General features: G+C 48.4%; 1 protein-coding gene across 1 annotated transcript; it reads left to right on the top strand.

Annotated features, from left to right (window-relative positions):
• The first annotated feature begins 1,276 nt into the window (after positions 1 to 1,276).
• On the top strand, positions 1,277 to 25,173 carry EREG (epiregulin). The gene is made up of 8 exons (XM_036382454.1): positions 1,277 to 1,478; positions 12,371 to 12,476; positions 12,714 to 12,814; positions 14,259 to 14,336; positions 22,823 to 22,906; positions 23,054 to 23,177; positions 23,743 to 23,889; positions 24,761 to 25,173. The coding sequence occupies exons 5-8, from the start codon at positions 22,882 to 22,884 to the stop codon at positions 24,819 to 24,821; spliced, it is 357 nt and encodes a 118-aa protein (XP_036238347.1). The 5' UTR covers positions 1,277 to 1,478; positions 12,371 to 12,476; positions 12,714 to 12,814; positions 14,259 to 14,336; positions 22,823 to 22,881; the 3' UTR covers positions 24,822 to 25,173.
• Positions 25,174 to 27,277: the final 2,104 nt, after the last annotated feature.

Here is a 27,277-nt window from a genome sequence, read left to right as displayed (position 1 = left end):
CTACACAACTGCCTCAGGGGGTCTGTGCACTTGGCACACCAGTTCTAAGGGCACGAGTTGGAACATCTGGACTTCACCTTGCCCAAAGAGAACTGTTGGAGAGATGCATTTTGTTTGCATGTCCTCTTACTGATGTTTGTTACACCCCTTGTGTACCAGAGGCCAAGCAGGTGCCCTGCAGGATGTGCAAGTGCCTTTTCACTGGTATTTACTCATTGCAGTGAGCCATTTTGTACCTACAGCAACATACTCTGACTTGATTTTTTCAAGTTTGGTTACTCGTAAGTGAAAAGGAAGGTCTACTTAAGGGCCACAATTCAGCAGGAGCCTACATAGTGAAAAGTTTTTCTAGTTGGCTTTCAGGCCCAAGGAGTCTTTGGAAGTGAGAGTTTGCTGGTATTTTTTTGCCAGTGGAAGAAGTGGAGAGTGAAGCACCAGGTAAGCCTGTGCTATGCAAAATGAGACTTGGTGTCAGGACAGCATGAGAATAAAATAGAAACATGACGATGGGAAGAAGGCAAGGCAGGAAGGAAAAGAAGGTGCTTGCTTTATTTTAGTTCTCTTTTTCCCAGTGGAGTCACGGCTTCCAGCACAGTGTTCCTCACCCCCTGGGTGCTGTGTGCCCACCCTGCAGAAGCACAGCCTCAGAGCAGACCCCAGCTGTGTGTGAGGCATGGCTGCCTGACTGACTCACGGTGCACTTGGGCTGAGGGAATCTGCATGGCCTCACATTGCTGCAGGGAGTCAGCCCTGCTGAGCCCTTCCTTGATAAGTGACAGATGCTGCCAGTCTGGAATGGTGTGCTGCTGCTTACGGTGCTGAATTTCCTGCAGAACTGGCCTGTCAGAGGATCAGGATCATCTTTCCTAGCTCATTTATCAGGCTCAGACTCTTTGTGTAGTGGCATAATTAAGAGAGTTGTAAGCTTCTCCTTCCCTTTCCAGCTGCACGTGCCAAAAACTGTCATTTCAAGAGGAGCCTCTGCTTTATGTGACTTTTAGGCAGGGCTGCTTCAGCTATGGGAGGCAGCAGCTTAGCAGGGGCAAGCCAGAGACATCAAAGACCAGGATATTCCTTTCTCAAGGACCGAGCGCTTGCCCTGTGAATGATCCAGGCTGGTGGAACCACACTGGCTTTTCCTGCAGCACCTCTCTCATGCTGGGTTGCCCTTAAGCCACCCAGCCCTGAACCTGCTCCACTGGCATCTGCAGCCACTGTGCAGGTGTGCTGGGCTGCCACTGGAACATCTTCCCTGAATTCAGGTCCCATTTTCTGCTCAGCTGTGTGGATGGCCTGCAAGTTTCCTTGATCCCAGCAAGGTCTGCTGCAAACACTGAGATGTAAGCCTGGGGACAAGATGGCTTTAAAGACACTTGATTTGATTTTGGAGGGAAGTGTAAGGAGCTGAATTGATGCTCTGAGTGCACAGTGTCCCTGTCCCTCGGGCTGGTTGGGGCACACTGGTGGCTGGCACACAGGTAAGAGACAGTTTTTCCTTGGAGGTTTTCTGCTATTCTTAGTAACCCATAGTATACTTGGAAAATGACACACCAGGGTTTGTTCTCCATCCCACTTACAGTAAAAGTACAAATCTCATTGATGCTGCTGCAGCAATACAGCCCTGCCTTGTGTTTGTGTACTAAGAACGAGCTGCGAAACGGATCACTTCTAAGTGACTCTCAATTTCATGAAAAAAAACACCAAAACAAGACCCACCCCCCCCCAAAAAAAACCCAACTGACTCTCCCCTCCACCTCCAACAAAACCCCAAAACCAAAATCAAACCCAAAAAATCGTATTCCTCTTGGCAAAAGAGCTTTGTAATTCTGTATACCTGTTATATGTTTTGTTTCATTTCTGGTCCATGAAATACACTGTAGCATCCCACAAGGAGAAGGCTAATTTGGTAATGCAATTGATTTCATAATTAAGTTCAGAATAACTCCTGTCACCCCTGAAGGTTGCAGTTCTTAATGGATTGCCTTTAGACTATCCCTAAGAAGCAAGGCTTTGAGAATGATGTTCATTATTCTTCTGTGAGTTCTTTTAAGAAATGCTGCTTGGGTAGATCAGTAACACAGTAAGTGTTAAGAGAGGGGAAAGATGGGTCAGATTTGGTAACATGCAAGTTTGATGGCAAACAGCTAGAATTTCTTTCTGAATATTCCTTTCAGTTCTCTCTTGTGTGATATGAGTGCAGATTTACTATTTGTGTTTTAACTTTTAGAGCTGTCCTGAAAAGTATCATGGCAAAATCTAAGTGTTTGAAAGCAGACAATGTGCAGGATTGATGTGCAGATAAATAATCTGAAGGATTCAGATTCAGTCAGCTCCAGCCTTGTCAGAGGCAGGGTCTTCATAGCCCTGCTGATTTCAGTGAATGCTGGCACGGAACCCAGTGCTGGCTGCTCCGTGGTCTGTGTGTCACAGAGCTCTGGTGTGGCTGGCTGCTCTTACCTTCCTGAGCCTAGCTCGGAGCAGGGAAACGCCTGTAGAGGTCCCTATTGTACTGCAAATCCAGGAAACCGCTTGGGACTCCTCCTTTATGACCCGGTTGAGGAGCAATGGCAAAAAAGTGCAGGTACTCATTAAAATCTCAGTGTAAGTAGTCATTAATTATCATGACAGCAATAAAATCTTGTACTATGATTAGACTTGGGGCTGCTCCTACTCTTGCTGAACTGAGTGGAAGGGAGAGCAGGTTCTGTGAGCAGCAGACCTGGTGAGCTGGAGGAGGTATGCATGAGAGGGAACTGTTCACTGGGCTGCTCTGGGAGCTCTGCTACGCCGGGCCCTTTGGCTCTTGGCTGTGCAGGTGGGAAGAGCTCCCTCCCTCTCTGTGGCTGCCAGGGTTGGGAGCTGGGCACAGGCTGGGTTTGGTTGAGAGCAGGGTTTGACTTGGTATGAAGCCCATGGCCTGTGGGCAAGCAAACCTCTAAATGAGTCAATTAAAATTCTAATTCCGTTTTTCATAAGTATAAACATAAAAATAGCCCATGAGACACAGTTTCAACAGACAAATTAGGGTTAAAACTGCTCTAAATGCTTATTCTCTGGAGCAGTTTGGGATGAGCTGAGCTTGGTAGTTGAGGTATGTCTTGCATAGCCATTCTGGAGGAATTTTCCATTTGATGGTTTTGGGGGTTTTGCCCCATTGTAGAATTAGGGCCATCTGTGAATGGTCACCTGCCTTAGCTCTGGGCTCAGTTTTTTAGTTCATAAAAAGGTTAAAGGTATCCAAAGGTGAGGTTTTGATTCCATGTCTAAGGCCAAGTCAATGAAATGCTAATTTTTAATCAGAACTTTGTGTTGAATTTATCTGGTTGGTATTGGCAAGGAAGTTTCCTTGTATAGATTCCCTAGTGCCATTTCTTTTATGAAGTTGTTTTGTCCTTTAATAAGCAGAAACACAGTTTACTGCATTTTCAATACCTGATATTCAAATGCCAGCTGTGTTTCCTGGCTAGGACTGAGAAAAATGTGGCATGGCAGCATTGCCCGTTATGCTCTTTGCATAAATCTGTTATGCTCTTTGCCCTTTTTTTAATTGTTGTTCAGGTTTTTTGTTTGGGGGGCACAGGGAATGCAAGAACCTTCATTTTTCCTCCTTCTCCAAGGCTGTTGTGCAGAGAGGCCTCTCCACAGCTCCCGCTGGCAAACAGCACAGCCGGGCTCGAGACACCAGAGGACAGGGCTGAGCTTTGCAGGAATGTCTGAGTAACTTGGGCAAAGCTAATTTGTTTGACATCATTTCAGTATGTAAGGCTGTCTGTTTGTGTCCCATTGTTATGGCAAATCCCGCGATGGATGGAATTTTATTGACTCGTGCTGGCTGCTCGGCAGAGCCCGGCAGCGGGTTTGGCCAGAAGCACTGTTCCTTAATAGGTGCCAACACTGAATTCAGAGGCTGTGTGGCAATGTAGGGGGATAGAATATAAGAAAATAAAGATAGGGTAGATAGAAAGTAATTTTACCCCTAAGGAGTTGCAGCTGGGCCAATTATCAAAGACTACAAGCAGGCCTAACTTTAACAGGCCACAGCTGTAACCAATGAGAAGAAGAGTCTTTTAGAGTAGGGTGGCTGGTTGAGAAGGGAATTGGAGTTAGGTGGCCACTTTGTGAAGAAGAAAGAGTCAGTGCTTTGAGGAGAAGCCCACGAGAAACACCAAGAAGGTCTGAAACTTTTGTGATAAGGAGACAACAGTATGGAACCCCTGCAGTAAGATGACCCCACAGCCGGGCCTCGCAGAGAGCTGTGGCAGCCTCGCCACAGGGAGGACCCGAGCGCTTCCCCTGAGCACATCCCTGGTCTGCCACCTCTGGGCAGGATGAGTCAGGGACACGGGCTGGGAGGAGGACCTTTGGTTACAGGCCATGCCAGAACATGCAAGATGGGGCTGAGAATTTTCTGCTTTTCCTCATCTTTTTTAGTGGCTAGGGCATTGCATGTTCATGGGTGTTTCTTGGAGGGATGCTCTTCAGGCAGGCAAACTCAAGGAGGGCCTCCAAGTGGCCTTGTCTGTGTGATTCTTGGAAACTCAGCATCTTGGGTGCCAAGTTTTTGGGTGTAAGTCTTTGTAGTTCTGACACAGTACTTCAGGAGCTTAATCTGCCTTGTGTCTCAGGATGGATGACTGCTGTGCTGCCCTTTCAGGCTGTCCGGGTTTGCCAAAGCAAACCAATGCCCTGAAACAGGCAGGACTCGCAAGAAGCTGAAAGAGGAAATTCTCCTGCCCTTTCCCCTTGCTTTGTTAATGCTTCTCTTGACTTTGGTGGCATGTTCACGACATGTCTTTTGCAAATAGATATGAAAGTTCTCCCTCAGGCACTTCTCAGTCATCTTCTGAATTCCTTTCTCCATCACTAACAACGTTTTCCATCAAGATTACAGCAGGAAAAAAATGTTCTCTATGGGCTAGGTGCTCCCCTGTGCGTGAAAAGTGTGTGCAGGAGCCAAGAAACACCCAGCGTTTCTTCCTGATTGTTCCCAGGAAGAATGGAGAGTGACGCAGGGGAAGGGCACGACCTTACACCAACACACACACTCCAAGACCTGCACAGAAGTGTCCATGACCTCAGCACGACAGCGAGGAATTTGGGGTGCTCTGACCCAGTTGGGTGTCCCCTTGCATTCCTCCCTGACCTTTTCCTTCTGGCCCAGCAGAGTTTCTTTCAGGGTCATCCTTTCTGGTCTACCCAAAAGAGGTGCCTCCCAGCCAGGAGCAGGTGCCCTTGTGTAATTCAGATGCCACATCCAAACTGCAGCCTGAAAGGACTTCAAAAGAGTTGTAAAGATGATTCTAGTAAGGGTTGGTTTGATTCCTTTTTAAACCATGAAGCATTTGTGAAATGTACTGGTGGAATGGCTCCACTGAAGGCTTTTCAAGACAATCATAAAGTAGGGCTCTGTGATTTTCCCAGTCAGCTCTGACCTAACTCCAAGCCCTGCTGCAGGCTGTAATAAAGCATTTGTTGCCTTCAGAGGGTGCAGACTCAGGCTACTTGCACTGCCTTCAGTCCACAGGTATTAAGGTGTTTATGGCTTTTGAGTACTGTGGGATTCTTAAAAATGCCTATTTGTTTGTGGTGGTTTCTTGAGTGAGAAGCACCATGATAATCAAGAACAAGGTGAGAGATACAAGCCAAGGTCACAACAGTAAGACAACAGTAACAGCATGTACTCTGAATGCTACTTGAAGGTTAGAAACCCTGGCTGGAGGAGGAAACTCAGGGGCACTTGGCCCCAGTGTGTGTGTGTGTACACAGGCACATTTTGGGTAAAGCCTCTTCAAGTCCTGGGCTGCCATGGGGTTTCTGGGGACAGTGCATTGTCCATAATTTCAGTGAATTGAAGTGAGACTGCTTCTGTCAATACAAGTAGTCCTGTGTATGTACCTTGAAAGAAAACATGACACAGAGGGGAGACGAGTTCCCTTTGTCTTCCAAACATTGGAGTATGTTTGTTTAGGATTGTGCATTGCTTCATTATTTGCACATCCTTCCTTCAGCACTTAAGCTGTGTGCTGAATTCCTATTATGCCAAAGGATATTTTCTGTGATCAGTGTCCAGGTGACATGGAAAAGCATGGTCAAATATTGACAGGAAGTGCCCTCTATGTGTCTGATAAAAAAATCTCAGACTTTAATGTGCATACCATACCTTGTGCTGATGAGGAGCTGAGGCTCTGCCCTAGTAGATATCAGGTGGTTCTGTAATGTTGAACGACAAGTTTGTCTTTATTTCTCATAAAAATAATCTTTGTTGACCCAGAGCTAGGATTCATGCAGATCAGTACATGTGCAGAAAGCCCTGCAGAAAACATTCCATTATCCTTCAAAGAACTCGGGGAAACCCAAATCCCACCACTGTGGCGCAGAGTTGGAGCCCCTGTGCCCCCTTGCCCTGTCCCTCCTGTGGCCTGTGGAAGGTTTGGAGTGGAGGGCTCTGCCCTGGCACAGGGGCAGGTCTGTATGCAAATCGTGCAGATGAGGACCTGCTCAATCTTCTTATTCTGCACCAGAGCTTTTGTCCAGTCCTTTCCACACAAAAATTTCCATAGGGTCTATGGTCCTGTGCAGAATGCAAAAATGATAATTGGTAGAAATTACAATTAATATAAATAAGACAAAATTGTACGTCCATATGATTTAATGCAAGCCATTGCCAGAGAAGTCTAAGCAGAGCTTCCCACATATCACCAAGAGTGAGATGGTGCAAAAACAGCTTGATCTGTTTCAGGTGGCTTGTTAGTTCAGAGGCTGGACTGAATGTGGCTCCTGCCTCTTGTAAAGCAAGAAGCTAGCTGGGTGGCTGGCAGGAACAAACATGGATTTAGCCTGTGTTAAGGGTGAGCAAAGGGAATAGCATGGATTGCTGGGCTGAGCCTGCTGTGCACAGGGTCTGACCTGTCCTAGAGGAAGGAGGCCCAGGGGACAGCAGTCATGGCATGGGAATATAATGACCTGATGGTTTTCCACACTTACATCTCTCTCTGTGGTCACATTTAACTTTCCCTTCTCCTGCAGTATGGATCAGGACTGCAGCATCAGCAACAGGAGCCTGGGGAGGCAGCAGTGCTGCTCTGGCTCAGCATCCACAGAAGAAGTGATCCATGAGAAGGGTAGGAGTGGAGCACAGGGACAGAGGTAGGAGTCCCTACCTCTGCACATGTTTGATAAGTTGCAGACCCTCCTGCTGCCATCACACAAATATTCAGATAGCTACAAGGATGCCACGGGGATCCAGTGTTACAGCCTTTGGAAGCGGTTCAGAGATGCTGGGGCATAGTAAACCAGCACTTAGTCCATACCTAACACTTTGCATCTGTAGATGAAAATCCAGCCTTGCTCCTAGTGTGACCTCTGGGGGAAGCAGACAATGTTGCAGTAGCCAGCTGAAATGATCCAAAGCCTCCCTCGGCCTGTCACGCTGCAGAGAAAGCGGAGCCTTCTCTGCCTCTGCTTTTGCTTTTGCTCCTTGCCTCCTTCAGCCCTGCCATCCATAAACTGGGGGGAGTTTCGGGTGTTACTAATTTTAATAAAGTGGTTTTAGGAATGTTTTGCCTCTCCAGAGCTTTCATAACATACTGTAATAGAGGCTTTTGGCAGGAGCAGTAAAGCCAATTGCTCCCACCCTCCCTTAGCATGCGGTAAGCTGTGTGTGTCCTGGCAGCCACGTGACTGAAAGTCAGAGCACGGCGCAGCACCTGGGAAGCTGGGAATGCCCTTGTGGAACACGCAGGCTCCCTGTCCTGCACACAAGCACCAGCCTGTGCTCTCCAGGCTTGCTGGGCCCATGACCTCTGCCAACTTGCGCACTTCTCTGGAACTGCTTATTTTGGAGATGATGGGGAGTGTTCTGTCACTGGGGATGCACATCCTTGCACCATGTTTTACTCTAAGCCTTAATTTTCTTTGCTTTTTTGAGGGCTTGCATCAGACTGTCAGGCACTATTGAACAGAAGCATTTGTATTTATCTGCCTACCTGGTGAGGGAAAGGTAAGCAATCTTTATGCTTCAAATGCCTCTCATATCTCCCCAAGGGCATTTAGTTATCTGGCTCCTTGGCTGTAGGTACACTTGTAGTGGGTGTAAGTTACAGCTTCCTCCTGCTTTATCTGCAAAGCAATCTGGATGCCAGCTGAGTTCATAGTGCAGTGTGCAGTGCTATACCTTAGAACAAGTGGGGTCAGGACTTGACATTGCTTCCTTTGCCCCTTGTTTTAAATAAAACCAGTTCCTGATGATTTCCTTTCTAGTGAACGTTTATTGCAGGTGCGGCTGTCGCTGTTCCAGTGGTGCTAACGATGGGTTAGAGGGGTGTAACACAGGCCTGACATTTGCAGGTGACAGTAGGGATGTCACCAGAGCAGTCTGTGCCACTCACAGGAGCAGAGGAGAAGAAAATGGTGTCTTGTCTGGGAAGGTTTTGGGAACGCCACTGAGGTTATGCTGGGAATCAGACTGAAATGAGACTGGTTCTAGTTTTTTCTTGCTTGTGACATAGCATTAAAAGTCTTGTCCTTTTAGCCAAAGTTAGGGGGAAGTAGCTGAATGCTTTGCTGACATCTGACCTGATGCTACCATGATTGTAGCCTGGAGTTACAGTTCTTCAAGGCACTTGTTTTTGGAGCTAGGGATGTCCTGTCAGACTACTTGGCATCAGCATACTCCCAGTAGTGGGTTGTTCCTATGCGAATGAGTGGTGACTCAACTCGGTCCTTCTACTTCTATACCAAGAGTTCTTCTGTATTGCTCTTCTGTTTTCTTCCAAGCTGGAGCTTCCCTCTGCATGAAAGCAATTCCTCCATCTCTCAGAGCTGGCTACCCAGTTTGTCAAATATGAGCCAACCAGGAGAGGCGTGCCTTGCTTTTAATAAAGTATTTAACTGACAGGGAACTTTGAGCTTCTCTCTAGGTCTGCTAGGAGGTTCTGTCCTGAGATGCATTGCCAAAACAAAAGAGTTAGGTGTTATGACTTCTTTTTGAAAGCTATCTTTGAGTTTACTGCAGAAAATTTGCAGATTACAGACAGGTATCTAATTATTGACCATCAAAAAAACCCATTTTGCAACACTGAAGAAACTCACAAGAAAATTTAGGTTTTTCTCTGTGTGTCATTTTCTTTGTTTAGCTGGAATGGATTGTTTATATGAAAGAGAAAAAACCCCTACCTTGAGGTAAAATGTAGCAACAAGCATTCCACCAGTGTAACTCCCTGGCCTTCTCTACCTCAGTGAGAGCTACACAGCATAAGCCTGTGGGAAATAATGCCAACAGTAACGTGTCATTCCTTTGACTTAAAATTCCCCAGAAAACGCTCTCCAAATGCACCAGCTCTACAAACAACTTGTAGAAGCCACGAGGTAGAAGTCCTGGTATGTACCATGAGAGGCAATGCGTGGTCAGTAGGGGTTGTGCAATGTTATCAGTGAAGCCACAGGAGAGAGAGGCAGACTTGCTGCAGATAGGCATGCATCAGACTGGTCAAGTGCAGCTGAGGGGCTTCTGACAGGATATTTACAAATGGGTGATATCCTGTTTATGGGAGCCATGTAAACAATCGAAGGCCGTTGCCCAGAGGCTCCACTGTTACTCCGACGTGCGTAAAAGGCAGTTCTGACACGAGCAGTGCAGCGGGCGCTGTGATGGTGTGGCACGGCAATCAAAGCTGCTGCGCTGTAATTAAACACGCGCAGCGATGCACAGTGCATTGCATAAGGTGCAGTGTGAGATGCTGGGAAAGGGCTTGCAGAGAGACTCTGGTTTAGTTTAGTTAACCTGTGCGCCCTTTAAAGTGGCTGCTTTGGAAAGATGGGTAATGAGCTTTGTGTACTGTAGCTCTTCCTGGAAATCTCTCTCCTGGTTCACAAAGGGGACTGTTACAGGAACAAAATGGGGGGGAAGGGTTGAGGAGGCAGGGTGGAGACAGAAGAGCAGAGCTGTGTTCTGGACAGGCTCTCAGGTCTGGCATGTTTCACCTGAGACAGATCTTCTCCTGTGCTGGCTTAATGGGCTTCAGGCTGATGTCAGGCTGCTTGTGTGATGGGTTTGGAGGTTTGGACAGGGAAGCCTAATCTGGGTGTGGAGCTGGAAAGGGAGTGTGTGATGCTTGAGGGGGTGACCTCGGCTATAGGCACGCTGCAACTCAGAGGCCAAAAGTGTCTCATCCTGAGCATCTGATGTGCAGCCTCATGAAAAAGGGGGTTCTCAGGGATGTCTGTTGAAAATTCTCTACAGGAACTGTTGTTGTTCGGAAGTTTAATGAGGTTCAGAGACCAAATTTGTGGTTGGCAGCCTTGGCCAATTAATCCTTCTTCCCTAGCCTTTAATTTCCTCTCTGAAGGACACGGACCCTGCCTGCAGGAGAATCAATCAAGAACTGCCAGCCATAGCTCAGTGCTGGTGCTAATTTAATAGCATCACTGATCTAATTGAGCCCAGCCCTGGCCTTTGTCCTGTCCCACTTGATTTACACACATGCGCTCCTGGTGTCATAAAGGAAATCTCCTGCCTCTCTTAAATAACCCTAAGCTGCAGGAACGAGGACGAGGGGGTGGATGTGTAGATACCATATCGAGGAGTTATGCGGGAAGTGGCACAGTCAGCCACTGTCACCTCCCCCCCAGGACATCCCGTTGCAGATTCCTGCCTTGTCCCATCTCCTACTTGCACCTCAAAAACCAGCACCCCCTGTACCCGTGGATGGAGAGACGGACAAGTTCCCTGGGGCTGGAGCCTTCGCCTCCTCTTGGCCCTTGGGCAAACCCAGAGCTCCTTGCTGAGAGAGCAGAGAAACGTGTAGGCACTGAACACCTTTTATTTTGCTTTTTAGTGTGGGAGGAATCCAGGCTGCACTCTTGAGATAGGTTGGGAAACAGCCAGCTCTGACCAGAGAACTGGGGTCTGTCTCCTTTCCTGGTAGCTGACAGCAGCCTGACCTGCATAAATGAGAGGAAAAAATCAGCATTGTAGGCAGATTGTTTCCACCTGTGTGGGAGCTCTCCCTGCCCTTCTTAGCCCCACAAAGGCCTACAGTCCTTCCCTGTGGCTTCCAGTCAGTACCCAGTTGGCTAATCCGTTTCTTTCGTGGGTAACCTAGGAACAGTGTCCAGGGAGACTTGGATACCTGAGATGATGTTCAGATCATTGATGGGAGGAGAGGGTGACTAGAAGATGATTTCATGTAGTCTTGGTCATTCCCAAACCAAACTCCAGAGGTTTCCACATACCATGTGACTCATGGGCTCTCAAGAGTTGGTGGTACTGAATTCATTGGAGATCAAAGAATATGAATTTTATAGCAGGTTTGGCCCAGTCAGGGAAAACACCGAATGGAAATGTCTTGTTGGGTGTTGCTACATCAAGGTATTCCTGATCAGCTTCTTTCCCTTCTACCTGCATCTGCCTGCAGGCAGGGAGCATAATTTCCAGTCTGGCTCCTAGCTGATGTGAGCTGGAGGGATTATTTTTGCTGGAGTTTTAGGAGATCTTCATTGGGGGCCACAGTGTCCTAGTTTGAAACATGACTACAGCAATGAATTGGGCACCTGTGTTTATGGGCTCCCTAGGGCAGATTGTCTCATCACCTCTGCATGACAACAGCCAACACAATAAAGGCCTGATCCTCATAGCCTTTTTTTTTTCCTTTTTTTTTTTTTTTGTCACTTCAGTAATAGTAATGATTAACAGTAATTATCAGAACAGTAGTGGGAGTGTCCCATAATGCTAGTGGATGGGGGAATTCCACTAAGTGCATCTGCTACAGTGCTTAGTGCTGGTTACCAGGCCAAACAAATACACCGGAGACCTGTGGCTCTTTCCTAGATTTGCTTTCTGGAACATGTGCTGGCTGAGCTGGTTTCAGGTGGATTGCTGTTTACTCCATCATCCCTAATGACACATTACTCCTGCCCAGGGTGCCCCAGCTCCCGTGTGCATGGCTGGCGTGCAGGTGACAGTCACTGCTGTGCTGCAGCCAAAACATAGAGTCTGTGGACAGCTGAAGTGCCAGTGGTGGAGCAGGGCCTGGGCTGAGTCACAGCTCGGTGCTGCTTTGGATTCAGCAGGCCCAGCGCAGGCAGGGAACAGCCTGCTAGTCAGCCCTTCCTCTGCTCATATATGCTTGAGGTATAAGAGCAAAATATTTATCAAGGGCCAAAATAAACTTGCCAAAGGGATTGAAGCCAATGCAGCTGAGGCCTGAGACAGCCAGGCTTCCCAGATGGAGCAGTGAAGAGTCAGGGGCTCTACTGATGGTGTGTGTGCAGCACATATTGCTCAGGCTTTAGCACAGGCCTTAGAGGCTGGTGCTGTGCTTCAGCAGGTGTGTGCTTCTCGTTGACAGTGTCTTCCTCTTGTCTTCCCCAGGCTGCCCCTAGCTGTCCTGATGGGAGGTGCAGGAGAGGCATGGAAGGTTGAGATGGAGAGCCCACAGCTAGGAGAGACTGCTGTGCAGAAAACCTGAGAGCAGCTGGTGAGTTCTCTGTGGCAGTGGGCTCGCCATCATTGCACTGTCCTGAGGGGGATGTCTGTCTCTGGGCAGAGCCATTGGGTGGGTGGGCTATAGGGTCATCCACCAGGGGCATCCTGCCATGTAGGAATTTCAGTTCTACTGGCCACTGATCAGAGACATGAATGATGCTTCCCTGTGTGCTCATGGTGACTTGTCAGAGAAGGCAGTCTTCACCTCTGCATGTGTTCTGCCTCTCAGCGGTTAATCCTTGTCCTGGAGAACAAGAAATTCTGTGGAAGAGATGACTTAATAAACTCAAAAGAGCTGCTGATGGACAGAACAGCACACAGGACTCATGGGTAAGGGGCTGGTGTTCTCCCAGCTTGCTTGCAACCTACTACATGCTGTGGGGAAATCCCCTTTGTTTCAGGCTTTTTTCTTCTATTATTCTGTTCTATGTAATTGTTGTAAACAGTTCAGCCAAAACAAGGAGAAACAATTAATATATATAGGGACAGTGATATGGGGGGGACATGGCTTGATACCACTCTCAGCAAGGGCATGGGTTTGTTTAGCACCAAGTAAAGGCAGAAACCATGGAAAGACTCCACAAATTAGAAAGGCTTCAACCCCTCAGAGGCTAAGAAATCACTCAGCGTGGAGCACTGGGCTGTAATTAGGAAAGGGAAATCACCAGCTGAGCATTAAGAAGTTCTTGCTGCCCATGAGATGTGTTGAGGCATTCAGGATTTTCCCAGGGGAGAGTAATGGCAAAGTCATACAAGCCAGGAGAATGAAGTTTTAAAAACTGCCCTTTAGGGAGGAATGCAGCATAAACTGGGAGACCTGTCTCCCTTTTCAATGCTATCTTCTGAGATGGATGAGAATTAGCTGCTTGGGATTTTTTTTTTTCTTTCTTTTTTAAATTGCTGGTTAATGCTAACCCAAGAAGTTGGCAAAGAAGTCAGTGAATTTGGGGAATTGTTCTTTATTTTTAATAGCACAACATCTTTGTTGTCCAGTAACTTTGACCTCATGCTGTGTTTACAGGAAGAGGCATTGGCCACTTTCAGCCCTGAGTGCAGAATTTGAACTCTCATAGTTTATAGGAGAGAGTGGTTGTTTAATTCATCCCTTGCATTCACGGCAAATTTGAATCTGACCTTTAAACGGAGTAATTTGGTTCAAGGTTTTTCTCTACTCCATTTCCTCCAGCCAGTCGCGTCTACGTATTCCAGTTAAAAATACTTTCCCTTCTTTGGACATTTATCCTAAGGGCATGTTCCCATGAATCTCGAGATTTTTACCATTTATGATTTTCACAAAATCATGGAATCTTTTGGGTTGGAAAGGCCCTCTAAGATCACTGATTCCAACCATTCCCCCCAGCACTGCAAAGCCCACCGCTGAAGTGTGACTCCAATGGCACATCTACTTGCCTTTTATATCCTTTTGGGAACTTTATATTAATCTTGTGTAGTTAAAATGAAAGTGCTTTCAAGATCGAGGTGCATTCCAATTGATGTCTGACCTTCTGAGAGTATTTCTTGGGCTTCTCTCATTTTGTGCAATGAAAGCTTGCTGTATGTAAGTCTGCTTATGGATTTACTGACATGTGCGCTCATGCTGTTTGAAAAATTCTGGATGATTTTCCCAAGAATTTACAAAATTGCTGCTCTTTGTTACTTTGTGTGTAACAGTGGTGAGTGCATCAGTGCAAGGCTAGGAATGATTTTCTTTCCAGTGCAAAAATACTTTCTAGCAAGAAAATATGTTGATTTTGCAAATTTATCTTGTTTTCAGGAGATGAGACCAAGGCAGATCCATGCCCACAGCAGCAATGCATAAAACCAGGTGCAAGCCCTACAGAAGGCAGCTAAAGTAAGTGGTACAGACACTCACCATGTATGGTTTTTGGTATGTAAAAACACACAGATAAAGTGGCTGTTCATTGCTGTGAACACATGTATTCTTCTACAGTGAGTCACCACAGAAAAATATACATTTCATCTGTGTTTTTTCCTCTTTAAATCAAAAAGGGCATGTTGTTCATAGACAGTGCAGTGCCTCATCACTGATGGATACACTGACAGACAAGGCTCAGTCAGTACCTGGGAAATAATCACTGCTGTGAATCTGCTGCTCTGTCCGAGAGGGGGAGGTGAATATGTCTCAAGTCTCTGCTTGAGACATAGCAAGGATTGAGACAAGCTGAAGCAAGGACTTCAGCTGAGCCTCTGTACTTTGTAAAGAGAGATTTTCTTTAAAGGTGGTTATTAAGGCAGTGTAAGGTAATAAAAGCAAGCAACTCTTTCGCACAAATTCTTGAGGTACTTCCTCATATCCTTGTTACGCTTTGTAAAGAAAAAAATCCCGAAATGTCAAAGCATTCAGGGGTGGTGAATGCACCCCACACTGGTGGGGTGCCAAGGGGCACAGATCCCGGGGTGCCTTGCCCTGGGCGTGCCAGTTCACCCTGGCAGGAATCGAGGCCAGCAGCAGCGGCGATGCACCCGTGATGCTCTGTTGCCCAACCAGCGCTGCCTCCCAGCATTGCACTGACTTGTCGCTCCTACCAGCACCTGTGGGATGCAACGAGCCTGCCTTACAATGACCCCATTGATGCTGCAAGGCCTCTTGGAAAACTGGCTCTTAAGGTGCGTGCCAGCCTTACCCCAGGAGGCATCCTCCACGTGGAAGAGGGGATGGTGAAAGCCGCACCCAGGGATGCCGGATGCGAAATCAGGCACTGTGAAACAAAGCACATTACAGAAAGGTGGAACAAAGATGTGTCCGTGATACTTGTTTTCCACATATTCAGATCTGAAAGAGGAAATTCCAATGAATTGCTCCAATTGTGTCAGCGTTACTTGGTATCTGGGTACCGGTACAGGACTATAATTAAATGTTGCCCTTCAGAGGATAAATCATGCAGGAATTTAAGGGTAAAATTAATTATAAAGTGGAAGTTCTTCGGTGATGCTGCTTTTTAAGGCATCTGTAAGCCCACACACAGAAACAGGTTGCTAATAATTGCAATTCCTTCCTTTACTCATTATGATCCCTGAAAGAGCAGACAATAAAATCCTTAATAAGGGGGATCAGCACAAATTAAGGAAGCAACAAAAACAGTCATGCGGCATCAAAAAAGACACCATCGGCATGGCATGACTCATTAGAGGGGAAAAAAAGGGGACTTAGAAAAAGATTCCAGCTGTATCATGTCCCACTTGCTGTGGAGGGCATCCATCTAAATGCTACTTTCACACCGAGCTTTATTACTTTATCTTGCCAACTCTCATACCACTTAGGTAATTAATAAGTGGTGCTGACACACAATTCTGTAGCAACACACTGCCTTTTTTCACTTCAGCATCTCCATGCCACTGTAAACCTAAGAAAATGATCCGAAAATAAGGAGTATTATTAGTAAGTACCAGGTCTATTGCAGCCCCCTGAATGAATGTCTTCACTCCTTAGAACTGCATTCTGAACATGGAGTTGTGGAATATGGAATTCTGCGGTATCCAGTATATCTGGATTCTGCAGTATCTGCAGTATATCTTCTACAGTTACCTCTCTTCAATATTAGTATCAATAACTGCTTATAAAACAGAGAAACTAGGGATACTTGAGTTATCAGCTGGTGCAGTGCAGCTCAGTGTCAATTCTCGGATTCCTTTCAATAGGGAAAGATAGGCTTATCAGTGCCACAATAAACTGGGTATCGATGTGCCTTTATGGAGAGTGGTAAGGCAGGGAAAGATGATTTCTCCTTTAAAAGGAAAAGGAGTAAACCATCATTGCTCTGAGCAGCTTGTTGAGATGAAACACACTTCACATTTTAGGCAAATGTGTGCAGTAGGGATTTGGTGGATGGGATCCCTCGCTCATCTGATGGTGGGATGTAACTGCTGAATGAGGTATGGAGTGCGTGGGCTTCAACAGGATGCTTGAAAGGAATTTTTTAAAAAGTAGCTGTTGGCTGCTCTTTCAAGGATCTTAAAACTGATAGAGGTGTTGCTTCCAGGAACTGCCTGTGCTGCTGGGCTGTGGTGAGGCCCAGGGCTGGAGGGGGAACATGGCATACACACCCCCTGAGCTCAAGACCATTGCAGCTAGCCCAGGTGCCAGATGAGGTGCTGGCATTCCTGGTACCTGTGCTGTAACCTAAGAAGCCATTTCTGCCCCTAGCTCCGGGGCTCCCTGGCAGCTGCACGTGTGTGCTAAGGGTCACTTCAGAAATGCCAGGAGATGGGAGATTAGCCCAGCAAGTTTCCAGCTGCCCACCCTGGGGTGTTTCCCAACCCTTGGTTTAGGCACGGGTGGTGTTTATGGCAATGCAATGGCCCAGTGGTCCCTTGTGTGCTGGCAGGGGCTACCTGGGCAGCTGGCTCTGGGTCTGCAGGGCCTCTTGCCATTGAACATCACATGGATGGATGCTTTGAAAGCAAGCAGAGACAGCGGTCCCGAGGTTGTGCTGTAGGCATCCACAGCCCCGGGAAGTCAGCGCATGGGCTAGACTGCTCAGAGGGCTCGGATAATTTTACGGCCCCAGGTACTATTTGCAGTGCTACTTGCTGGAACCAGGGACACCTAATGTACCCGGGCACCAGCCGACAGCCGGAGTGGGCAGAGCTGCCCCCTGCTCCGGGCGAAGGGCTGAGACAAGCCGGGCCGGGGGTGCTGTCCTTGCCCACTGTCGAGGCATGGCCCGCGGGCAGAGCAGGGGGCGGCCGGGGGCGGGGGGCAGGAAGCGCGGAGGCCGAGCCGAGCCGCTGCCCTGGCCGGGCAAGCTGAGTGTCACGGCGGCGGGCCCCGCCTCTCCGTGGGCACATAAAAGTGCTGCCGGCCGGCCGGGCGCTTGCACACCCCTGCGCCGCTCCTGTCGCCGCCGCCGCCTCCTTTCCTGCCGCCTCCTCTCCTCCCGCCTCCTCTGCTCCCCGGGCACCGAGGGCGATGGACGCCGGCTGCCTGTCGGCCCGCAGCCTGCTGCTCTTCCTCGGTAAGCAGCGAGGTCCCCGTTCCCGCGGGCAAGGGCTGGGAGGGCTTCGAGTGCTGCGTCCTGGGGCAGGGACATTCTTTGGCTGCTGGGAAATCTGCCTCAGAGCATAACGTTCAGGTTGCCTTCAGGTGAGGCTGATGGGATTGTCTCCGAGATGAACTCCCGGGCGCTGACAGGTGTACCCGGCTGGATTGTATGAGCTGAGGAGTGGAGCACACAGCACACTTTGTGGTGTGTTCTTACAGGATGTTCTGTTGCTTGTGCGATGCCCAGGTGTGTCCTGTGACTGAGTGAAGGTGGACATTCTTTCCCTTCTCACCAGCTCTGCTCTCAGTGCAGTCTTTTCCCTTTCACCTTGACCTGTCCTGTTTGTAGCCTGGTCCTGCTGCCTTCTCCCAGGCCATGCTCTGGGTGAGTTCAGTGGGTGAATCCTCACAGCAGCAGAGACTTCCTGATCATAACAAAACAGGTTGTGGCCTCCTTCTGCTTGACACTTCTCCACCTCCTCGCTGGGAGTGTGTTACTCCATTGTATGACATAAGCTACCTGAAAGTCTCAAGTGAACCACGTGTATCCTTAGAGCATCAAGAGTCCTGCGGCCTGGGTGTGCTGCACCTCCATGGGGTGCTGGCAGTGACAGGTGGTGACTGCTGAGAGCTGACCCTGCTGGGCAACTTGAGCTCTGTGGGCAGCAAGTCCTGGGACCTGGCACACTCACACCTTGCTTTAATAACAAAGCATGTTCTCGCACTCAGGATGTTGGGCTCGAGGTCATAGTTGATGGACAAACTCAGTTCCCAAGACTTCTCTTTTGGGACAGATGTTTTCCTCACCTTCTGAGCCCACTGCAGTATGAGTTTGTGTCTTTCCTCTTAGCTGGGTCTTTCCATAACAATTGATGGAGTAGCTGCTGCACAGCATCTCACTTGTCAGGACAGCAGGCTAAATGTCTTATAGTCTGTGAGTCAGCCATGCTTTGCACAAAAATGACACTGGTAGGAACTGGTATGTCTTCATGGATCTGTATATGGATTTCTTTGTTTCCGGGGCAGGCACAACACCTAATAGTAAGTAAGGGATGGGTTAGTCATAGCTAGGTGGCATCATAACAAGTGCTATGAGCACTTTACTGCCTTCCCCTCCCAGGGCAGGAGTGTAAGCAGAACTTGGTGCTTCTGGGAAGACTGGCACTGGTGTTATGCCAGACTGGAGGAGGTTCCCTGCTGAATGGCTGAAGCCTTACTGAAGTGACAGTCTCCTTGCCAGGTTCATATCCTGGCTATTGTGGGCCTGGAGACAGCAGCAAGGGAGTGGTGAGATAGAGATGTCACTCACTCCTGAGAGGACACGGTGCTATGCCAGCCATATGTGGATGTGGTGGTGGTGGGGACAAGCTGGGGACCTGCCTTTTGTGGGAGTTGCTGCAGGAGCCTCGGCACTGATCCCCTTGTGCTCCCTGTAATGCCCACTCAGAGGGGAAGGCAGGAGTTGGACGTCGGACTCACTGGACAGTTCCAGGACCTGCTGTCCTTATGTTTTCCTGTGTCAGATTCTCCTGGCTCTCAGCAAACTGGCTCAGCATAAAGACTGCTGCATCTGAGGATGGGGCAAGTGTTAGTGGCCGGTGTGTCCGGCTGGAAGTCATAAGGGATTGCTTCTTTTGTGGCATAGGGAACTCAGACCCATGTAGGGGGTGGGAAGCAGTGTGGCTGAGGCACAGGGGCAGCACCTGAGTAAGATCAGTGGTTTGTAGGTCTCCAGAGGGGTGGGAGCACTACTGGGATGATGGGGTGCACATAACTGCATTATCTCTGCCCAAGGGTAAGTCTTGACACAATGCTGAAGATGATCCTGGGGGCCTGTAGCAGTTTTGGAGCACCAGTCTTCCCATGATAGACTGGTGTTTCCAGGGCTGCCTTAGAGCTGCTGTGACCTGATCCTGGACATCCACAGCTGTGAGTCTGTGGATCTGGAATTAAACAGTGGTAGTAGGGATGCTCACAAAGCCAGTGGGACAGACTGGGTAACTTCCATGTTCCCACTTGGTTTGCCAAAGAAGACAGAAGACAGTTAAGACATCCCCTGGATGTCCAAAATCAGGTGGTAGGGATGCACCTTGGTCTGTCTTTGCAGTTAAAATGGGCTGAGATCCTTCAGGTGTGTGTCACTTGGGCACCTCTGCTTTGGAAGTGCAACCCATGGGGAGGGTGTAGGTGCTGCTGCTGTGGCAGAGAGACCATAGAGATGCCAAATGGGAGGTAGCACCATTCAGGTGAATTAGTACAGGACTGGCAATCTCAGACAGACAGACAAAGGCAACTCAAATAATGATTGAGCTCTCAGAAACTTGACAGTTCCCCAAGTGTAAATCCTCCACAGAGCAGTCCTCAACTGAGTGTATCTTGCCTGTGCATCCTTCATCCTTAGCAGTCATCCTGCCACTGGAAACTACAGCTGGCTCACAGTGGGTAAACTGTTGATTAAGCCTTGTAGGTCATTTCTGATAGAGGCTGCAGGAAGCGAAGGCAGTTGGTCACTGGCCCTCATTTTCCTTTCTTCCCTCATGGAAAGACAAGTAAGCAGCAGCATTGTTCCTGTTCCAGTAAGTGCTGTCAGTGTGAACCTTGCAGGAATACCTGTGAAGCTGGATGGGATTATGATGTAGGAATACGACATGTAACACTCACATTACTGCAAGACACAGATGAAAATCCACCACCTCATTACTCTTATCTTGTACCCTGTGTTTGCTTAATGAACAGTGAAGGAATAAAAATATAACCTCTCCCAGGTGCTGTGTTTAGTATGCATCATCTGATAAATATCCTGGGAAAGGCTCTCCTTTGCCAGTGCTGTGTGCAGATCCCTTATCCTCCCGATGATGTCAGAGGGGAAATATGTGCATGGGGGAAAGGGCAAAACAGAGCAGTGCAGAACAGGAAGAACTTTGCCCAAAAGTAGCAAATACTGCTGGGTGTCAGCAAATATCCACACCTGCAGTCCAGCCTTTCTGGCCCTGAGAGCCTGCAATCAGGTGGAGGAGGCACCTGCACATGGCTGGGACTGGGAAAGCCCTTGGGCAGTGTTGGAGGAGGTTATTTTTAATTTGTCCCCCATAGATGTCTGAGTTGTGGCCTTTAACTGGAAAGCCATGCTCCTTTCTGGAGCCAAGAGGAGAGCTAACCTGTCTCTTCCATGGACCTTTTGGTTGGAGTTTTCTCAAATGTGAAATCCAGGTTCTGCTAAGTCTCTAAGTTTCCAACTGAGAACTCCAGCTTAAAAAGCAGCTGCTGGGGTTATGCCCAGGTCAAGGAAGCGAGCAAACTGTGACAGAAATGTGTAGGCTGCATGAGATCCTCAGCTGGCTTAATCCATCTGCTTAACAAGTGGGTATCTCAGATACCTCTGGCAGGTGTAGCCTTGACTTTTTTTCATTTCTGTCCTTAATTCTTTCTGTGACATGATGTGTCCTTAGTCAGACACTGCTGTCTTGTGCCATAGCTCCTCCCTTCCAAGGGAGCAGCTTAGTCCATGGAGCACTCCTGAAATGTCCCCCTAGTTCCTGGGAAGAAGAACTGGCTTGCTAAATCTTTTTCCAGCATCTTTTGGGACCGCAGGTCCCTGGGCTGCCTGTCTGACAGCTGGTGGCTCTCCTTTCACACACTTGAACTCATGTTTTAGCAACTCAGATGGGCCTCACAGAAATGTTAAACTGCTGCTGCTGAGGCAATCTACAGTAAGCACACTGCTGCTTAAAAAAAAAAAAAATCCCACCCTGAAAGTAAACTTGCATGTCCTGCCCCATTGGAGGGAAAGGCAGGTCCTGCTGAGTCATGCCAGTAGGCACAGGAGTCTCCAGCTGGTAGAGGTGCTGGCATCATGGACCTGTTACTGTTGCTCTGGCTCTGGGGGACCTGGGCTTTGTTCTTTCTTCTAGAGCTTGGTGGAAATCTGGTTTATTAGCTTTGCAGAGGGAGGTAAGAAGGAGGAATGATGTTTTTAAAAATGCAAACACAGGAAGAAGCCCCGTCCCTCTTAGATATTCCTGCTGGTTTGGTGTGTAGCTGGAATGAAGGATAAAGGAAGCCTACCTATCACCCAGAAGTAGATGAGCTGCCAGAAACCCATAAATTACCACTGCTAGATTTAACCCTGAGATGTAATGACACTTTCTAATAACTGGAGTTGAATTAGAATGATCGGGAAATTATGGAGGCACACTCCCTCCATTAGACATGCATGACCTGACAAGTTAATAGAGGCAAACAGCCCAAAGACACAAATTACAGACTTCCGTGGAATGGGGCTGATGACTAAGCAGTTCATGAGCAGGTTAATTTGTGACCACAGCAGGAGTTTTAGCAAGGTGGATTTCGTGGCCAGCTGGGACAGACATTCACTATTCCTCATGGACTAGCCGTGAAACTATAGGCACCTGTGCTGGCTTTCCAATCCTGCTTGCAAATGTTCATTTAACTAGTGGAACAGCTGAAAGCTGTGTCTGTTTCTTCTGGTGTTCTGCTAGGTTACAGTGGCCCAGGGTCCATAAAGTGGTCAGTAACCTCTCCAAGCCCATGGGCAGATGAGGAGTGTTTGGTATCTCGTGTTAGTGGCTTTGAAAGCGGGCCTTCAGCAAGGAACTGCCAAAGGAGTGGGTGTCAGTGCAGGAACTGTCCAGCCCTTCAGCTGTCTTCAGCGAGGAGAGGGCTGAGCAAGTTCTTTGCTGGTAAAGAGCAGCTTTTGTGTTAAGCCTACCTGGAGCAGTTTGTGGTCTCTGAAGCCAGTGGTGGGATGCTGAGCCTGGCTCAGCACTGACCTGGTGTGCTGAGTCACCAGCTGCACTGACTTGCAGATTCCTAGGAAATTCTCTTCCTGTGGGCTGTTGTGAGTCAAGGATATCTTGATTTTGATCAGCAAAAGGACTCCTCCTGTGATGAGTGCTGGACTGTCATGCCTAATTGTGGAAGCCTGGCTATTTCCCTTGCACAGGTGCCATGCCAGACCAGTCAGAAACCTAACACAATCATCAAATGGCCTAATTCCTGCCTCTCCCCATAATCTCTCCAAGCCTTTTCCTGCCCAGTTTCACTCACAGTGTGGGCGAGAAGTGGTCACAGACACCAGGTTTCTGTTGAATCTTTTTGTTCTGCATTATAAGTTTGCATTTCAGAGATGTTTCTTTGGGCTGCCGTATATAATGTAGGCAGCACATCACTCAGACCTGTATTTTTTCAGCTTTCAACTTCAGGTCTTTCCTACCATGATGAGAAGCTTCTGTTCTTCTTGCATTAATTACTACAGCAGCTTAAACACTTAACTCAAAATGCATCTAGTTTTGACTGTTGTTTTCATTGTCTTTTAGGTTACCTATTGCAAGCAGTCCAGGGCACAACAGTGATCCCGTTATGTGGGCCTGGTGAAATGGAGAACTGCACAACAGCACTCAGTAAGTACTGCACAGCTCTGTGTAAATACCTAGGCCTTTGGTTCCCATCTTCCTTGGGCTGGCAGCCTCACTGAGGTGCCCTTGGGAATCATTTTTCTCTGAGCAGCATTGCACACATCCTGAGGTGCTAATGAAATATCTTTGCAGTCCAGACAGAGAACAGCCCACGTGTGGCCCAAGTTGGGATAACGAGATGCAAGCCAGAAATGAAGGACTACTGCTTCCATGGGCAGTGTGTGTACATTGTGGACTTGGATGAGCACTACTGCAGGTATGGACAGGCCCCACTCATCCTGCAGGTATCCCTGGGGTGGGCTTTGAGGTGAACTTTGCTCTGGCTGCCGTTGACACTTAGCTGAAACAGCAATCCAGCCAAGTATTAAATGCTCACAAGAAAGTGAAGAGGAGCACCACATCTGTAATGCTCAGCTGCATTTAAAGCAGTGTTAAGCACATGTGCTGCCTCCAGTGATCTCTCTGAGAGTCTCAGACACCTGAAATTAGTGACCAACCCAGCTTAGACTTGGCACATTCTTTCTGATGTGCTTCCCTGTCCATCTGTATTTATACTAGTATGAGATCCAGAGCTCAGGCACAGCACCAAGGTCTCTCCTTTCATCCAACCTACAAAATAAAGATGCTTTAGGCAATTTTAGGGGTATTACTTGTTAACCTGAACAATTTGCAGTCATCTCTAAGGCCACGTGGCCTTGAGTTACATCAGTTTAAGTGTTTGGTCCCTGAGGAAACGGCAGGCCAGCAGCCTGGGATGCTCTGTGAGCTGCTGAGGTGTAACTCCGGTGCCACGTGTGTGACTATGCCTCTGTCTCCCTCAGGTGTGACGTGGGTTTCTCGGGGGTGCGCTGCGTGCACTCGGAGCTGGTGCGGCAGCCCCTCAGCAAGGAGTACGTGGCGCTGACCGTCATCGTGGTCCTGCTCTTCCTTGCTGCCCTCTCCCTCGCCGCCTACTACATCTGCAGAAGGTGAGACTTGTGCTCCTGGTGGCTCAGGAGGCCAGGCCAGCTGGGGGTGGCAGGCATCCTCTGAGCCCCCCGGCTAGCCTGGAGCAGCTCACTCTTGGGGCAGTTCCACACACAGCTCCGCTCAGCTGCGCCTGAGGCGCTCAGGACAGGCAGCATGCTGGCAGCATGGCACAGGCCAGGCTGCAGGCCAGGCAGCAGCACTCCCAGTGCCCGTTCACCCTCACTCTGGGGCTCTGTAGGCTGGTTCCTGTCTGGCTTAGAGGGTGTGTTGAGCTCAAGGAGAGAGCAGACAGGGAGTAGGGAAATTCTAGTTCTTTCATTGGTAATGCCATTCCCTCAGACATCAGGGGCTGAAGAGCAGCTGGATTTCTATCAGCTGATTTGTTGATCTGGTAGGTTATTGTGATGTGACATCATGAGCACTGCCTTATCAGCTTTACCATGGGGGACAGTACTCTTCTCCATGAACAGATCCAAAGCAGCAGGAATCCTTCTCCAGCCTAAAAACTAATGGTAAGCGTTTGTCAGAGAGCTGAGGAGATGGAACAAGTCCAGAAGGAGAGCTCAGCTTCCCAGATCTGGTAGGCAGCTAGATGGTAACCAGCAGGATTTCTCAAAGACAAGCCTAGTACAAGCAGGAAGACTTTAATGCAGATGTGGAATTGTCAGTGAAAAGTCGAGAAAGGAGACTGCATTCAAGTGAAGTCAGACCTGGAAATGAGCACAGACAGAGAGAGCCCAGCTGCTAGAGATTTTAAACAAATGTGAGGAGCTGGTACAGCTTTTTTCCTTCTTTCCTTTGCCCTCACTCCCCATCACTCCCCAAAAGCAACTGGCTTTCCAGAACTGACATTTCTCTCTTCTACTCCAGGTACCGCAGCAAGCAGAGACAGACAAACGCCAGTGAATACAAGGAAGTTGGTGCCCTATAGGAGAAGCTGTGGCTTCCTGCAGTGTTCAGTTCATCTGGATGGACTCAGCGCCTACATGTCTATTTAAATGTTATTTTTGTTAATAATATTTACAATATTTATAACCTTTAAAAATTTTCAATTGTTTGGTGATTCAATAAGCATAGGTCAAGCATTTTATGGTCAGTGTTTTATTTTTTTATTAAATAATATTTCCTAAAGGGAATCCCATCTTGGTGGTTCTTTCGGATAGACATATATTTTTATAAAAACTCGTCTTCTTGCTCTGGAGAGAAGAATTTTATATTTATTCTTGTGAATATACTCAAAGCAATTGTATTCCTTGAAATAAAACTCCTAGACAAAGCCAAAATGTCTGCTGATTCCAGCGAGTGGTGGTGGATGGAGTTACCTCCAGCTGGCTGCCCCTCATTGGGGATGTTTCCCAGGGCTTAGTCCTGGGACCAGTCCTGTTCCGTATCTTCATCAACAAATCCTCATGAAAGGAAGGACATTGAGAGCCTGGAGCATATCCAGGGAAGGGAGGTGGGGAAGGGTCTGGAGCACACATCTGGGGAAGAGCAGCTGAAGGAGCTGGGGGACCTGAGCCTGGAGAAAAGGAGGCTCTGGAGGGAACCTTCTGTCTCTCCACAACTCCCTGACAGCAGGGGTGGGTCAGGGGATCCGTTTCCAGGGAACAGGGACAGGACAAAAGAAAATGGCCTGAAGCTCTGCCTGGGGAGGTACTGATTGGATACTGGGGTAAATTTCTTCACTCTAAGAGCTGTCCAGCCCTGGCAGAGGCTGCACAGGGCAGTGGTGGAGGCCCTATCCCTGGAGAGGTTTAACAGACACGGTAATGTGGCTCTTGGGGAGATGGGTTATTTGATGGGTTTGGCAATGCTGGATTAATGCTTGGATGTCAGAGTGAAACCCAGCATGGCTTGACTGAGCAGTGTCTTAGAGGCCTCAGCAGTTATTCTTGGAGAGAGAAACCACAGTACTATTAATGATTGTATCAATGCACCTTTAGTTCCAATGGATAGTTTTAACTGGCACAGCTGTAGGAAGTCTCAGAGGACAGCTCCTAGTGCAGCATATCCAACATAGACTGCATGACAGCAGCAGGGATCTTGTCTCATCCATACCCTCAGGAAGGTTGTGCTGGCTGCATTTTGGATTTTAGCAGGGAGGCACAAGCCTGATGAGTAGCACAGTAGCACAAGCTGATGAACCTCTGCAGCTGAGCACATGAACATGTGGCAGCTCAGGGTGTGAGTGTAGCTGCAGCAGGACACCTGCTTTGGAACCAGCACAAGTCTTCCCCACAGAGTTTCTGCCACAGCATCCGTTGTACAGCTTGGAACAGGGCAAGGAAAATTCTTGAGTTTGGCCATAAATATTTTGTTGGCCTAAAATAGTGATCAAGTAGCCTGATGAGGTTTAGCTGAACCCCAGGTGTTGGCTCTCTGTGAACAGGAAGGATTCTTGCAGCACCTGAATCATCCCTGCTAATCCCATCCCTTCTCACACTTTCAGAAGATGTGAGAAAAAGCCCAACCTTTACGTCATTCCTGGTCACTGCCAGACGTCCGGGCAGGCTCCTTTGGTGGGTGTGAGATGGGTGATCCCTTGGCTTGTGCAACAGTGGGTTATCCTGTAGGGATTATGCTCGCCCTGCTGGGCCTGTGCAAGTAGCCTGTGGCTACCTCCTGCCACCTCCTGAGGTGACCTAAGTGCTACAGGGCTGTCTTGGCCCAGCCCAGTCCAGTCAGTCAGTGGTTAAGATAAGTTTGGTTGGTGCAAAGTTTTCCCTGCTCCTTCTAGACCCTCAGCATTGAACTAGAAGAGGATTGTTGGTCATTCCCATTTAACTGGGTTAACTCACAAGGCCCCCATTAGCTGCCCTTCAGCTTTTCACTTCCTCTCTCCTTCTCCTGTAATCTGGTTGTGACACAGGAACCTGTTCTGCTGCCTAACTGATGACAGCTAATGGCAATCCCAGCCACAGCCTCGTTGTTACACAGCCTTTCCCAGTGGGAAGATGCAGCAAAAATCGATTCTTGGAGCCTCCTTCCATTCTTGCTGTGACCCAGTTAGGATATGTGGTGACACATCCTTTCCCCCTGAGGTTTCCCTGCCTGCCTGTGAGCTACTCTGGCCTGTCCCTGTTTATCCTCCAGAAACTTTTCCTGGACTCCTGGAGAGGCTCAGCCCTGAGGCCTGGTCCCCAAACACTGACCTTTTTGCCCCTCTGCTCCGCTTGGCAGGAGAATCCCAGAAGGGGACCTGAGCAGCCCCTGGAGCTGCAAATCAATCTTTCTCAAACCCACACACCCCTTGCTGCTCTTGGAGAAGGTTACAAGTGCAGTAACAGCAGCAGCCTGGCATTTATCGTGCCCTACACTTTGGGTCAGACACATCTAACCGGAGCAGTCCAATTTCAGGCCTGTGCAAGATTTGTTTGGAGTTTTTTA

This window comes from Molothrus ater, chromosome 4, assembly GCF_012460135.2.
Source record: "Molothrus ater isolate BHLD 08-10-18 breed brown headed cowbird chromosome 4, BPBGC_Mater_1.1, whole genome shotgun sequence".
NCBI classification, from domain to species: domain Eukaryota; kingdom Metazoa; phylum Chordata; class Aves; order Passeriformes; family Icteridae; genus Molothrus; species Molothrus ater.
The sequence above is the reverse complement of the archived record's forward strand: the minus strand, read 5'-3'. Positions and strand labels throughout refer to the sequence as shown.